The 13,447-nt window shown below is 38.1% G+C and overlaps 2 protein-coding genes and 1 long non-coding RNA gene across 4 annotated transcripts in view; all 3 read left to right on the top strand.

Moving 5' to 3' along the window:
• Positions 1-13,447, top strand: part of LOC144957268 (mRNA turnover protein 4 homolog) — a 524,240-nt gene that overhangs the window by 402,020 nt on the left and 108,773 nt on the right. The gene's annotated exons all lie outside the window — the stretch shown is intronic.
• Positions 343-13,447, top strand: part of LOC144956853 (caspase-3-like) — a 35,861-nt gene continuing 22,756 nt past the window's right edge. Inside the window, exons 1-4 of the mRNA XM_078887631.1 lie at positions 343-431; positions 6,655-6,693; positions 7,310-7,345; positions 8,379-8,439. Of these exons, the coding sequence (XP_078743757.1) occupies positions 6,663-6,693; positions 7,310-7,345; positions 8,379-8,439 (128 nt within the window). The 5' untranslated portion in view covers positions 343-431; positions 6,655-6,662. The remainder of the gene's footprint in view (positions 432-6,654; positions 6,694-7,309; positions 7,346-8,378; positions 8,440-13,447) is intronic.
• LOC144956895 (uncharacterized) lies at positions 8,477-10,185 on the top strand. Its single transcript, XR_013642036.1, has 2 exons — positions 8,477-9,333; positions 9,865-10,185. It is a non-coding gene; the product is annotated as an uncharacterized LOC144956895 (long non-coding RNA).

The raw sequence follows: 13,447 nt of genomic DNA on the forward strand, positions 1-13,447 counted from the left end.
ATTACCATGCATTCTGTTTTGGTGATATTCACTTCCATTCCCTTGGCTTCACTATCTACTACCACTTTGTCAACAATCTTTTGAAGTTGGATTTCTGATGTTGCAATGAGTACCGTATCGTCTGCGTATCTTATATTATTTATGTTATGACCTCCTACTTTTATTCCCTCCATATTATTTATGCCCCTCATGATTGTTTCTTGGTATAGATTAAACAGATCTGGTGAGGCAACACACCCTTGACGGACTCCTTTCTTAATAGGAATGGAATTTCCTGTAGAGTTTCCGATTTTGATAGATGCCTGCTGGGTGTAGTATAATGTTTGCATGAGTCTGAGGTCTTTCTCATCAGCGCCAATGGAGTGCAGTTGTTTTAGTATTTCTTCGTGGCGTACTCTATCAAAAGCTTTTTTGTAGTCGACAAAACAGAGGTATAGTGTCTTTTGTTTATCTATTTTATTAATGAAGTTTGCAAAAGTTTTATCATAACAAAAAACAACCCAACCATTTGCTTCCAAAACTGTAGGAAGCCAGTACCTACCCAAAAAACAAGCTCATCCAAAACATCTGATTCAGATGTCGGTGTAGACCCAAAACAGGAGGAGAAAGAAGACGAGGATGACATTTCTCTATTTCTTTAGTTATTAGGGTGAGCTTCAGATTTTAAAATTTATTTATTTATTTTTTGATTTATTTTTAAAAATCTAGATTATGTTTCCTAATGGTTTGGATTATTTATAAAGGTAGCGTCAATTGCCAAGGACCTTGACAATTGTCAAATCGTCAATTGCCAAGGACCGTGTCAGTTCATCAACTACGCATGTGTACTTTTAACTGCCACGGAGTACCTTTAGTGTCACGAAGTGTTGCATTGCCACAGAGTGATGTTATGTATTAATATTAATTAATACTCTCTTTTACTCTTCTTTCTCTCTCTGTGTCATTTTCTCTTTTTTTTTTCTCTATCACACACACACACTCTCTCTCTCTCTCTGTCATTTTCTCTTTTCCCTCTCTGCCATTTTTTCCTCTGTGTATGTATTTCTCTGTCATCCCCCCCCCCTCTCTCTCTCTCTCTCTCTCTCTCTCTCTCTCTCTCTCTCTCTCTCTCTCTCTCTCTCATTTTCCTCTTTTTGTTACGGACCTTGCCAGTTGGTAGATCATCAACTATTTACTATTAATGCCACGGATTGATCTTGTTGCACAAATGTTTTACGTTAATTATTCCGTATTAAGACGATGTGCAGTATATTTCCTTTAAAATAAAGGAAATCTTACTTTTCTTTTTTAATCTAGGACATTTTGGCAGGGATTTGCCACCTCGTCCTTCTGTTTTTTTTTCCCCCGCTGAATCCGAAATCAACAGTAATTTTTGTTTGATATTATTTTAACTCATCTTGGAATTCGTGAAAAGACATAAAAATTAAAAACAAATGCCAACAAGTGTGGACTTGATCCTTTCCACAACGATTGACAAGGAATGAGTGAATGGCGAATGGAAGAAAAGAAAGTGATGGGGTTCGAGATTCGTATGCGCGCAAATCGAGGCTTGACTGAAATCACCACATGCAGCTGAGTGAGTGAGGCCCGACTGAAATCACCACATGCGGCTGAAGAGTTCCAATTTGACTCCTTGGCAATTGATGAACCGTCAACTACCAAGGACTCACTCCTTGGCAATTGACACTTCCATTTATAAAATATTATCTGGCTTGCTTCGAATTCCCCGAAACGGGGCGGAAACGGTCGTGAGTCGTGAGGAACATAACTTTCAGTTTTGAGTTTTGAGTTTTGAGTGAAGCCGAGCTTTTTGGGTGAAATATAAAGCGAGAGTTGGCACTTGAATTTCACACCGTGAGTTGTTAGAAATTGAGTTTGTAAGATAAACTATGATAGATAGTAGTATAGTCAATCCAGCAACTTTGACGTATAATAATGCCTTTGTGATCTTTCTAATCTTGGGTGTCCAGCGCCGGGGTGTATCATTCCATTTCATTTCCTTGTCAGGTCCTATTTGTATTTTGCAGTCTCATAACTTTCCTTGAAGGGCCGGTGGTTCCTTGATCACTTCCAGTCTGATGGGAGGCTAAACCAAACTGAAAATATAATCTGACAAAAGTCGTGGACGTCGACCGGAGCTTCTGCGATTGAAACTGAAACTGAAAGAACTGATTATTGTTCCACCAACGATCAATCACTATCACAACCACACGCTGACTGAAGGAATGCTGTCTTGTGACGTGTCACTGTTACATCTTGATTTAACTTATTAATATTTTTTAACCTGTGGTCAGGTTTTGTGTCGTCAGTGAACATAAAAAGTTCCTTTTGGCTTTGGAATGCCATTAATATTATGGTTCGGGCAATCCTCAGACTCGAGAATGAAGAAAAAAAAACAAGCTTTACACTGAAACAATGCTTAAGTTTAAGGTTTTGGAATTTCTCCCAAGTTCCGAATTATACAAATTAAGAAGGAAAAACAAGAATTATTTTAATATATTTTTATGCCCAATGATTAATTTAAAATTGCTAAATAAGTCCACAGAGATGGCTTCCTTCATCCTTAAAGATTTGGCTATCTTAGTAGTTAAACTGCATGGAGCATGGGATGTTACCATTAACATAGATGATAATGGGTGTTACGTCTAAGGCATCTACAACTGGAATTTATCCTGACTTAATTAGACCCTAACGACAACTGCTTGCTTTCCTTTGGATACGATGCTTGTCAGTTGTTAGGCACTTTATGCCAGGTCCAAGGACAACTATACTGAAAAAAGTCCTCCTTGGCCAGGTCTAAAGACAGCTAACCGATCACTGATGGGTGGACATATGGGTCAGATAAAACCTGGTCACACAAATTAAGCTAATGCACTGTAGGGAATTATATGCCTTTTTGTGTTGTGTGTTTGTATTTACTATCTCGATCGTGGTTGTTGTGAGTTGTTATCAGTTGTCATGATGTTCCGTTTTTGTGAATTGTGATGCCATGCCCTTTGTCAGCCTATATAAGCAACAGTCACCGTTTTCTCCCTCTCTTTTGCATATTGGAATTCTTTTAGAAGTATCATTTTGTTTACGAAATCATCCTAAACCTAGGCATGTGTACTTAGTAAATCGCGTAACTACCCACTTTGGTGGCGACTACCCACTCATGTGGAGATACATGCCTTGTGCATATTATTTATTTATTCACGACAGCACACCCAACCCCCCAAACCCCCGCTCTCCATATCAAATAAGTGACTAACAAATCAGCTTATATTAATCCTCACTTACATTTGACTTTGTTTTAGGGGAGAACATCTAATCTGTGGATGTTTTAAATCGATGGCATATCCACAAGCAGTTGATAAGGGCACTCTCCTTTTTTCTTTTTTTTTTCTACACTACCACGAACAGTATCTCCAGGTCCCATGGCTTCAAAATTTCTTGATTTATGTTTCATGAGACAGGAACAATTCACTGATTCCCTTGAGTAACAGATTGTCTATCACAAGTCTGCCAAACTTAATTAATACTTAGCAATGTGAAACTGATGAGCATAAAGCTGTCATCTGCATTTTTTGTGGCCGCAAATGGCAATTTGCGGCCGCAAATATCAGGGCGTACAGCAAATTTTGGCAAATTTCCCAAAATTGGCAAATCGTGGCAAATTTTGGGAAAATTGGCAAATCGCGTGGCAAATTTTGGGGAAAAAAAAAGAAGCGAAAACAAAATAACGAGAAAAAAAGTGCGAAACTTGAGAAATGTTGCAGCTTTGCCTGGGACCAAACCAAGGGAAGCTACTCTCTACGGATAATGATCCCTTAAAACCTTTGTAACAACGCTAATCACAGTCATTTCATTTCTCAAGTCCTTAAATGTCATATATTGTCTTTTATATAATTTTTTTCTGTATCGCGTGTTAATTTTTACTGAAACGCTTAGTTTTCCTCCGCAAATTTTTGGACAAATTTTGGTCTTTTTGGCAAATTTCTTGGCAAATTTCGGGGGGTTTTTTTTGGGCAAATTTTGGCAAATTTTAGGTCCCAATTTGGCAAAAAATGCAGATGACAGATAAAGGCTTTTTTTTCTTCATTTATTCTGTTCAGTCTTTGGCTGTGTCGTATAAATATATATGAAAATTGCAATTCGTCATGGGAAGCGAAGATGGTGAATTAAATTTGAAAGGAAATGAGCATATAGAATTATCAAGTATTGGGACAGTGTATTTACAAAAATAAATTAAATGAAAAAAAAAGGAAATGGAGAGTAAAAATTGTCAAGTTTATTTAGTTATTATATTTTTTTCCCCTGTCTCTTTATCATATGAGTGATATTTAATGAATGTGACACAAACTCAAACCAATAATTGCCAAAATCCAGTAATTGCCAATCCACGGCATTTTTATTTACTTAAAATATAGAAACGTTCCTTCATTTCTTTAAGAACTCATTGATGGTAATTGAAAATCCTACTTTCGGTTTCAAAGGCAAAAGTGAATCCATGACCAAGGACAAAGCGACTGACTTTTCTGGGGGAAGCATGACTGTGGGCTATCGCCCTTGAGAAAGTTTTAAAAACATGATGCAAAATATGACTTATTTTGAGCTCATTACAAGCAATTCATAACAAAAGTCTATTTTTTTCCCTTTGTGATCACAATATCAATAATTCCATGAAGCAAAAAAACAAAACAAAAAACAACAAAACAAAACAAACCAAAGGTTGGTAATGGTTGTGATGATGATGATGAAAACGTTATGGTGGTGATAGTGAAGGTAATAATGATGACATGGTGATGGTAACTGTAGTGATGATGTGGTGACTGAGTTGTGTTGACTATAATGATAATGATAATTTTGATGATGATGAAGATAATTATTGGGCTAATATGTTATTAAATCAATGACAGAGTCAACAAACACGTCTATTCTGCTTGAACATCTAAATCATAATCGTTTATTATTTCAACTTTTTAATCCACCCAATGTACTCAATTACTACAATATTATGATACTATAACCTAATTATGTGACAATTATCACTATATTGGCATCATTATGAACCAAATTGATTTTCCATTTCCATGGACAATAAAGTTCTATTATTATAGATGATGAAGTCCTGGTGATGATGAGGATTTATTGATGGTGTTATGATGATATGGTAGTTTTGGTATTTTTGACAGTGATAATGATGATATGGTGGTGTTGATGATGATGTTGTGGTCGTGGTCGTGATGATGATGGTGTGCACACTACTTTGTATGACGATCTATCCAGGACGCTAACTCATTACTGCACTCTGCACCATGGCAAACCTGCCGGAAAGTTTCGTCACAACGCACTGTTCAACTAGATGTTCCACGGTTTCAGGCTTTGACCTCAACGAGGACTTGTTGGACAGGTGGCAAGCCCCTACTGATGAAGTGAGCATGCCATTAAGTAGGTGCTCAACCAAGCCGATATGCTGCCACCCAATGTCTCTTACTGATGGAAAAGCCTGGCAACGTTTCCCCCAGTTTCAAGGAGTCGATGTCCCCGCCGCCTTGAGGGAATAAATTTATCCAAACCAGCATCCATCTCATATAAGCAGCTCTATTCAGAGATGTTATGTACAAGGGTTGCTGGGACTTATTTCGGGGCACCGTCCATTATGCGCTTGAGAGGGTTATCCCCAATCCCTCTCTCTCTTTGATCTTATTAAGCCAGTTGTTTGTAATATTCCTACACTGGACATCGAGGGGGGGAGGGGCTGGATTGCAGCCATTATTGGGCTCCCTTCTCTAGGCGTTGTTGCCAGAGTTCCCGATACTATGTGCATGGACTTGCGATGTTTTACATCCACTTTCTCACCGTTCTTGCTTATACCCCACCCTGGAGAACAATAGTCTGCAGTGGAATAGCATAGTGCCATGGCAAACGTCCTCAGGAGTGCTTGACCAGCACCCCAAGTTGATCCTGCCAGCTTTCTCAGAAGACTGTTGTGGTTCTCTATCTTTCGGGCCCCTCCTTTGAGATGCAGCCAATAGGTAAGGCTGCGGACCAGTGTAACCCCCAGGTGTGATGATGATGTAGTGGTGGTAGGGATGATGATATGAAGGTGTTGTAGTTGTGAAGGTAGAGATGATGTGGTGGTGGTTGTAGTAGTAATAGTAGTATAGATGATGATGATGATGATGTGGTAGTTTTAGTGATTGGGATCATAATGATGTGGTGATGGTGGTTGTAGTAGTGGTGGTAGGGATGATGATGATGATGATGATGAAGATGTTGATATCACAGTAATTCATGATTGCATAGACTTCTCAATTCCATGTGGTATTACAATGGTTGATTATTTTCATTTCCGGGACAAAAAGTAAACTTCCTTATTTTCCGGGACAAATCCGGAAATTTCTGGGACAGTAGGCATGCTTGTAAAGCTCACTCTACAGTTGATAAGGATAATACAGTATCCGGAAATTCCAGGACAGAAGGCATGCCTGTAAAGCTCACTCTACAGTTGATAAGGATAATACAGTATCCGGAAATTCCAGGACATAGGCATGCCTGTAAAGCTCACTCTACAGTTGATAAGGATAATACAGTATTTGGTCAGGGCCTGTCTCTGCATTTGAAGTGGTTATTATGTCACATTTATTTCTTTTTACTTCTTTTTTCATTCAGTTGTGATCATGGCGACCAAAAAGAAATTTAAGCCAATGGGTAAGTTTTCCAAAGATGAATTCACTGTGTATGGTTCACTTAATGTCAAGTCTGCAATACTGTAGTAGTAGTAGTAGTAGTAGTAGTAGTAGTAGTAGTAGTAGTAGTAGTAGTAGTAGTAGTAGTAGTAGTAGTAGTGCTTATTTAAGGGAGATTTGACTTTAAATGGACCTCACTGCAGTTAATCTAGGGGAGTCTCTATGTGGGGTTTCAAATACCTTAACTCACTCAACCCTAACACCAGTTATATCCGTAGTTTACCAGAGTTACTTTAACTCCATGCCGATTTATTGCATTTTTCCGAGACAAATTATTAGGCGTAGTATCAAAGATAATGTTTTTAGTTTTTTCATGTCAATGGTAGTTGAATAAAACAATCTATGCCCATGCTCATTTTTTATATATTTTTTCCAATTTTGAAAAGTAGCAAAAATCTCTAGGATTGAGTGAGTTAATCTTATTGATAGACAATTCATATGGCCATCCTTTCTGTTCTGTGGATCGTATCTGTTACTATTTATTGTCGTTTTATTTAGGTTTGTAATAAAACATTAATTTGTAATACAATAAATGTTAAATATTTTGTTGTCTCAACTTTTCCTTTTTATCCCACCAGGGTTATGGACAGCAGTGTGGAAAAATCAGACAAAAAGTTTCGTTTTTATTTTATTTTTAACCATTGTGTATAACTGGCTTTTTTTGTTGTTGTTGTTATGAGCGTGTTTCACTGTATGTGTGGCAATTTTCTTCAAGAAAATGAACAATTATAATGAGTGTGCCATAACTGATAACTTCATTAACAATTTTGGTAACAATATACAGTGTTTTGTTGATTTTAGAGAGGTTGACTTTATCTGAATTTAAGGGAAGTATTATATAAGGTATCAGAAATTTAGAATGAGTCTCCCGTAGACAACTATGATTTATGGTGCTGTTTCATCTGTTCTGGAGATTGTGGGATTTATCATTTGTGACCCCTCGTCTCAAAACGGTATTATGTCAGAATTATTAAGATGCTGAACCTTGAATTTATAGTCAAAAATATCCGACTTGCAATGAGTTTGTATGTTTTATTGAAGAGAATGAACATCCTATCTTAGAATGCTAAATAGCAATAATTCGAATTTTTGACCAGTTTAGCTTTAATTTGACTTTTTCGTATCTGGTTCATCCCGACATAATACCATTTTGAGAGGATGGATCACATTTGTCACCATTAACTATGATTTTCTAATCAAACTTTCCATCTTGTATTCTTGTGAGTCTGGTATTGATTGTAATGATCATAATAAGTCTCATTTGAGAATTTATTTTTCATTGTTTTGGGGTTTTTTTTTTGTTTTTTTTTTGTTTTTTTTTTGTTTTGTTTAGAGCAGCACATACGGGCTATATTATTAATTTTGTACTTATTTTTGTCATGTGAGTGCTTTGTTGTGGTTCCGGGAAGGGGAATTGTCTTCAATCAAATGGATGACTATAGTTTGTGTGCCGTGCCCTGTAACCGCTTGTTGGACAATAAGTTAATTAACAAAATAGTTGATCATAGGACTAATTAAAGATGCTATCATAGATACCCCCCCCCCCATCCCCGGTATTTACATGATTCAATGAGTTAAAGAATTAATAGAAGTAATAGTCATAAATATATTACAATAGACTGAATAACATCCTTGAAATTTTTACAGATGATGAAGAATTTAAGGAGTATTTGAGAAAAAAGATGGATGGAATCAGTGATTTTGTAAGGTAAGGAGAAAGTTTGATTTTGTCTGTATTATCATTGTTGTCATTTGATTTTTCATGATGTTATAGTTATATCATGGTTTTTATTGTCTCATTATGCGTACTGTCCCATTGTGTTTCAGAGTGCTATTCTTCCCCATGGAAATTTAAACATGTCAGCAAATAAATTTAATCATGACAAAATCTGTCCCTCAATTCTCCCCCCACCCCCACCCCCCAAAATAAAAATAAAAAATCGCTGGGAGCATTTATTAAATCTTAGAGCCTTGTAATCAACCTTGGTGTGACGAGCGATTTTCTTTCACTGCGTGTTTCTTTATCATTCGTCAGCGTCTCGGTTCAAAACCACTTCAAACCTAGTGGACGAGACATATATATTTGCCAAGGCAGATTAACACCTCAAGTAAGATAATCAAAACATGGACAGCCTTTCTCCAATAAAGCTCCAAATCTTTCTAACGGAAATTCTGGTCGTTAGGTGGGAAACATTTCCATTGTATAACGGAACATTCACTTTCAGCTTAAGGCTTATTTACCTGTTCAAATTGTCTGCCCATTGTATTCATGCCACCTGCTAATTACCTTTTCCAAACAAGTCGCCATCGTGCATATGCCCTGAGGTCCTTGTCTCGTTCAAGAGTCGCTTAATTGCAATTACTGTTCTTGTCTCTCCGGCAATTCTCCGTTATTCTTTCTTACCAAAGCATCTGGATATCATTGGCTATCTAAAACAGGAAGATTCTTCGGATTGGCTATTCCCATAATTCAGACGCTCTTTTCCATTTCATAAAACCAAATTCATCTAGGAATCTTATCACACACACGCTAAGAAGCCCACGAGAAAAGAGCTATCTCTCCAATTTCAAACTTGTAAAAGTTTGTCTATCTCGGCTGGAGGTAAAATGAATTATTGGTTAACATTCAAAGTTGAACGAGATATTACTGTGAATTCAATTTAATCTATTATTAATATTATAGTTTGTGTATATATTTTAATTGTGCTATTCCATGGATGTTCGTAAGTTGGAATACCTGTACAAAACTATATCTATATGTATCTTATTCTATAGTTAACAGTTGTTTATGATCAATGTTATTATTTCATTTATATTCAATATGCATATTGCTTGAATGTCTGTACCCCACCACCAATCGCCGGCCACACATCATAACCTCAATTATAATTAATAAAAATAAATAAAGAAATACCAGGGACACAACCCTGTTAAATTCTCATCATGTAAGATAGCTCGACTGTCAGTTGATGTTTAAACAATATACTAACTCCCATTATCATGAAGTTACTGCTTCTCCTTGCCTTTGTCGGCAAATAAAGGCTATTATGATGTGTCGCTCAAGGACGATTCGGTGGCGAAAGACAAACTCGATTGGCTCTAAGACCTTGTTGTTTTAACTCTTAAATTGAAGGTCCTTGTCCTGATCCTGATTCCTGGCCATTTTCCTGGTCCTTTTCCGTGTCGTTGGAGCACCCAGTTGTGCCGAATCCCTGCATCCCAGTCCTTGAACAGCGGTAAACCCCTGATGTCAGCCTAACTACAACACACTGTTGTGATGTCCAGAAAACTCTGCAAAGCAGGCGCCAACCCTGGAACTAGCTGATACATTTGCCTCAGTCAAGCAAGCCGACGGGATAAAGATAAGCCAAACGGGCTTATACCATTTTCAAATGTATTTTCCACGGACACATATGATTATATCAAAGCAAACAAATAAATATATAATAGATTAGATCCACTCAATTAGAGCTATTCTTCCTGATATCAAATAAATACTTATTCTTCTATCTTTTCCTGTAACAATCTAATTAAACTTTATGTATAGAATTGTTATTAGTGCATTGGGCGTTACTATTGTCTTGACTCACTTGTTATTAATACACTTAAGTTATAAGGGACCCTAAGGCAATTCTTGATCTCCCCTAGATTAAACCTGAGCCGTTTGTGATATAGGTTGAGTGGTGCAGCTGGTAACGAGAGCCATAGCGCGCGTACTAGTTCGAATCCAGACCATTGAGCTATCGGTTGGACTCGATCCCACAAATTAACACACACAACCCGCCACAAAATGGTAGGCTCGTCCGGGATTATGAATCTTTAATATAATATAATATGTGAGTCATTAATTTAGATATAATATTTAAACACCCATTATTTACTTCTGCTACTATCTCAATTTAACAATAGCATTCTATTACATTGGGGGCTCGTAAATATATCTACCTTAAATCAAACCAATCAATAAATCATTTGATTAATTAATTACAAATATCATAGGGAAGAAATCTTATTTATTATTGAAAAGTCACTGTGGTTACATTTGAAATTGGAACATGCCCATTTTTCTATATTTTCACTAATCTATAATTAGTTTAATTCAGAAAAGTGAGTGGAGCAGGCACTTATGTTGGTAACAACAAGATATGAAGTGAATAGAAAAGTGCCAGAAGACAATAGAGAATAAAAATTTTTTTCGCGGCGGTGGTGGGGTTTGAACCTGCGACCTTATTGGTACGACAACTCCGCCTGGCAGGTGAGAGCGTGGCTCTACCGTGTGAGCTATCCACGAACACAAAAATATTCGTTTCAAACTCAAAGTCATTACTAGATCCCTCTCTCACCCACTTCTTGAGACCGCAGATTCGTTCGTACACCACCATCGCGAATAATTTTGACCAGCAGTTAAGCTTAATAGCCAATATTCTCAAACAATGTTGAGAATATTGGCTATTAAGCTTAACTGCTGGTCAAAATTATTCGCGATGGTGGTGTACGAACGAATCTGCGGTCTCAAGAAGTGGGTGAGAGAGGGATCTAGTAATGACTTTGAGTTTGAAACGAATATTTTTGTGTTCGTGGATAGCTCACACGGTAGAGCCACGCTCTCACCTGCCAGGCGGAGTTGTCGTACCAATAAGGTCGCAGGTTCAAACCCCACCACCGCCGCGAAAAAAATTTTTATTCTCTATTGTCTTCTGGCACTTTTCTATTCACTTCATATTCTTGTTGTTACCAACATAAGTGCCTGCTCCACTCACTTTTCTGAATTAAAAAATTCACCCCATACACCGGAGCATACTCAATGTCTCAATCGTTTCTATGTTATATGTTTGTGTTGAGAATATTGGCTATTAAGCTTAACTGCTGGTCAAAATTATTCGCGATGGTGGTGTACGAACGAATCTGCGGTCTCAAGAAGTGGGTGAGAGAGGGATCTAGTAATGACTTTGAGTTTGAAACGAATATTTTTGTGTTCGTTGATAGCTCACACGGTAGAGCCACGCTCTCACCTGCCAGGCGGAGTTGTCGTACCAATAAGGTCGCAGGTTCAAACCCCACCACCGCCGCGAAAAAAATTTTTATTCTCTATTGTCTTCTGGCACTTTTCTATTCACTTCATATCTTGTTATAATTAGTTTACTAACACTGATTTATGATTATGATTATGACAACCATGTTAATTTAATTATGCATAGTTAGGCAACGTAATTTTAAAGCAGTTTACAAAACATAAATTGTTATTTCATTGCCACTTTTTTATAGCCATTGTTGCCATAAATTCTGGACCTTCAGCCGAGAATACCCCCCCCCCCCCCCCTTCCGAGAATACCCCCCCCCCTTCCGAGAATACCCCCCCCCCCCCCCTTTTCCAAGAATCACCCCCCCCCCCCCTTCCGAGAGTAACCCCCCCCCCCCCCCCCCCCCCCCCTTCAAAAATTAAGTTAAACAAATCTTAATTAAAAATTACAGTCACTCTAACTTCAAGTTAGGTCATCTTGCAAGTTGTTGTTTACACGTGTAACGGTAAATAGTATTATCTCTCTATTGACACGAGCACGCCAAATTTAGCCCAAGGCAATAACTACTCTTTCTAAGTATTGTGTCACTGTGTGTGTCATATATTGAAATTTGGCTTAGCGAAACCTAGCACTTTTCAACAGTGTGTTGTGACTTACTTCACTGTTGTCTTCATTCATATTTAACCCTTACTGGCAAAGTTCTATTTGTTTACTTTCTGCTCTACTCCTCCTTCCACCTATCGCATCATTCTCATTCACCTTCTGCAGTTGTTCAATCTGTAATTAATCAGCCATGGCTACTGGCGTTACAATTAGACGCGAGTTTATCCAGTTAGGAAAAGAATTAGGCCTATCAGGTGAACAGTTATCCGCCTACGTGACGGAGAACGCAGAGAGGGAGATTGCCAGACTGGAAGGAGAGGAAAAGAGGAAACATGAACATGAATATTCTTTGAAAGAGCTCAGAAACAAGGAGCTGGAAATGGATCTGGAGACGGAACGCGAGCGCACCCGCCAAAAAGAAATTGAAATATCTTTAACAAGAGACATGGCAGAAAACAGACTCTCTACCCATAGCCCCATTCCATCTAGTCAGAGCAATGGGAGCATTGATAAAGTAATGTCGTTCCCGGTAGAAACTTTCAACCCACACATTGATCAATGGTTAACGCGATTCCAGGAGTTAGCGATCTCATATGATCTTCCGGAGGACAAATGGGCACTCAAAGCGTCTCAGCATCTCAAGGGCAAAGCCTATGATGTTTACTCTCGCCTGACACAGGACAACAAAAATAACTTTCAGGAGTTAAAGTCATCCCTACTGAGACACTTTGATGTCAGCGCAGAATCCTACCGTAGAAGATTCCGAACATTAAGGAAGGACAGGCATGAAACATACCACCAGTTGGCAGATCATCTACAACTCAGCCTCCAACAATGGTTGAAACTATCTGGCAACCCAGACACCTATGAGGGATTAAACCAGCTTATCATGGTGGAACAGCTGAGAGATGCAATGCCCCTGGATGTCCGTCGTTTTGTCGATGAGCAAGGCGCTCATAAACTGGACGATATCGTAACATGTGCTGACCGTTTTGCCACAGCGCAAGAAAATCACCTCACAGAAAGGAGACAACACCGGATTCAAAACCCATTCACCTCACATGAAGATAGAGCTACATCTCCACCATCATA

Source organism: Berghia stephanieae, chromosome 11 (genome assembly GCF_034508935.2).
Source record: "Berghia stephanieae isolate SIO BIC M18660-M18661 chromosome 11, UCSD_Bste_1.3, whole genome shotgun sequence".
NCBI classification, from domain to species: Eukaryota; Metazoa; Mollusca; class Gastropoda; order Nudibranchia; family Aeolidiidae; genus Berghia; species Berghia stephanieae.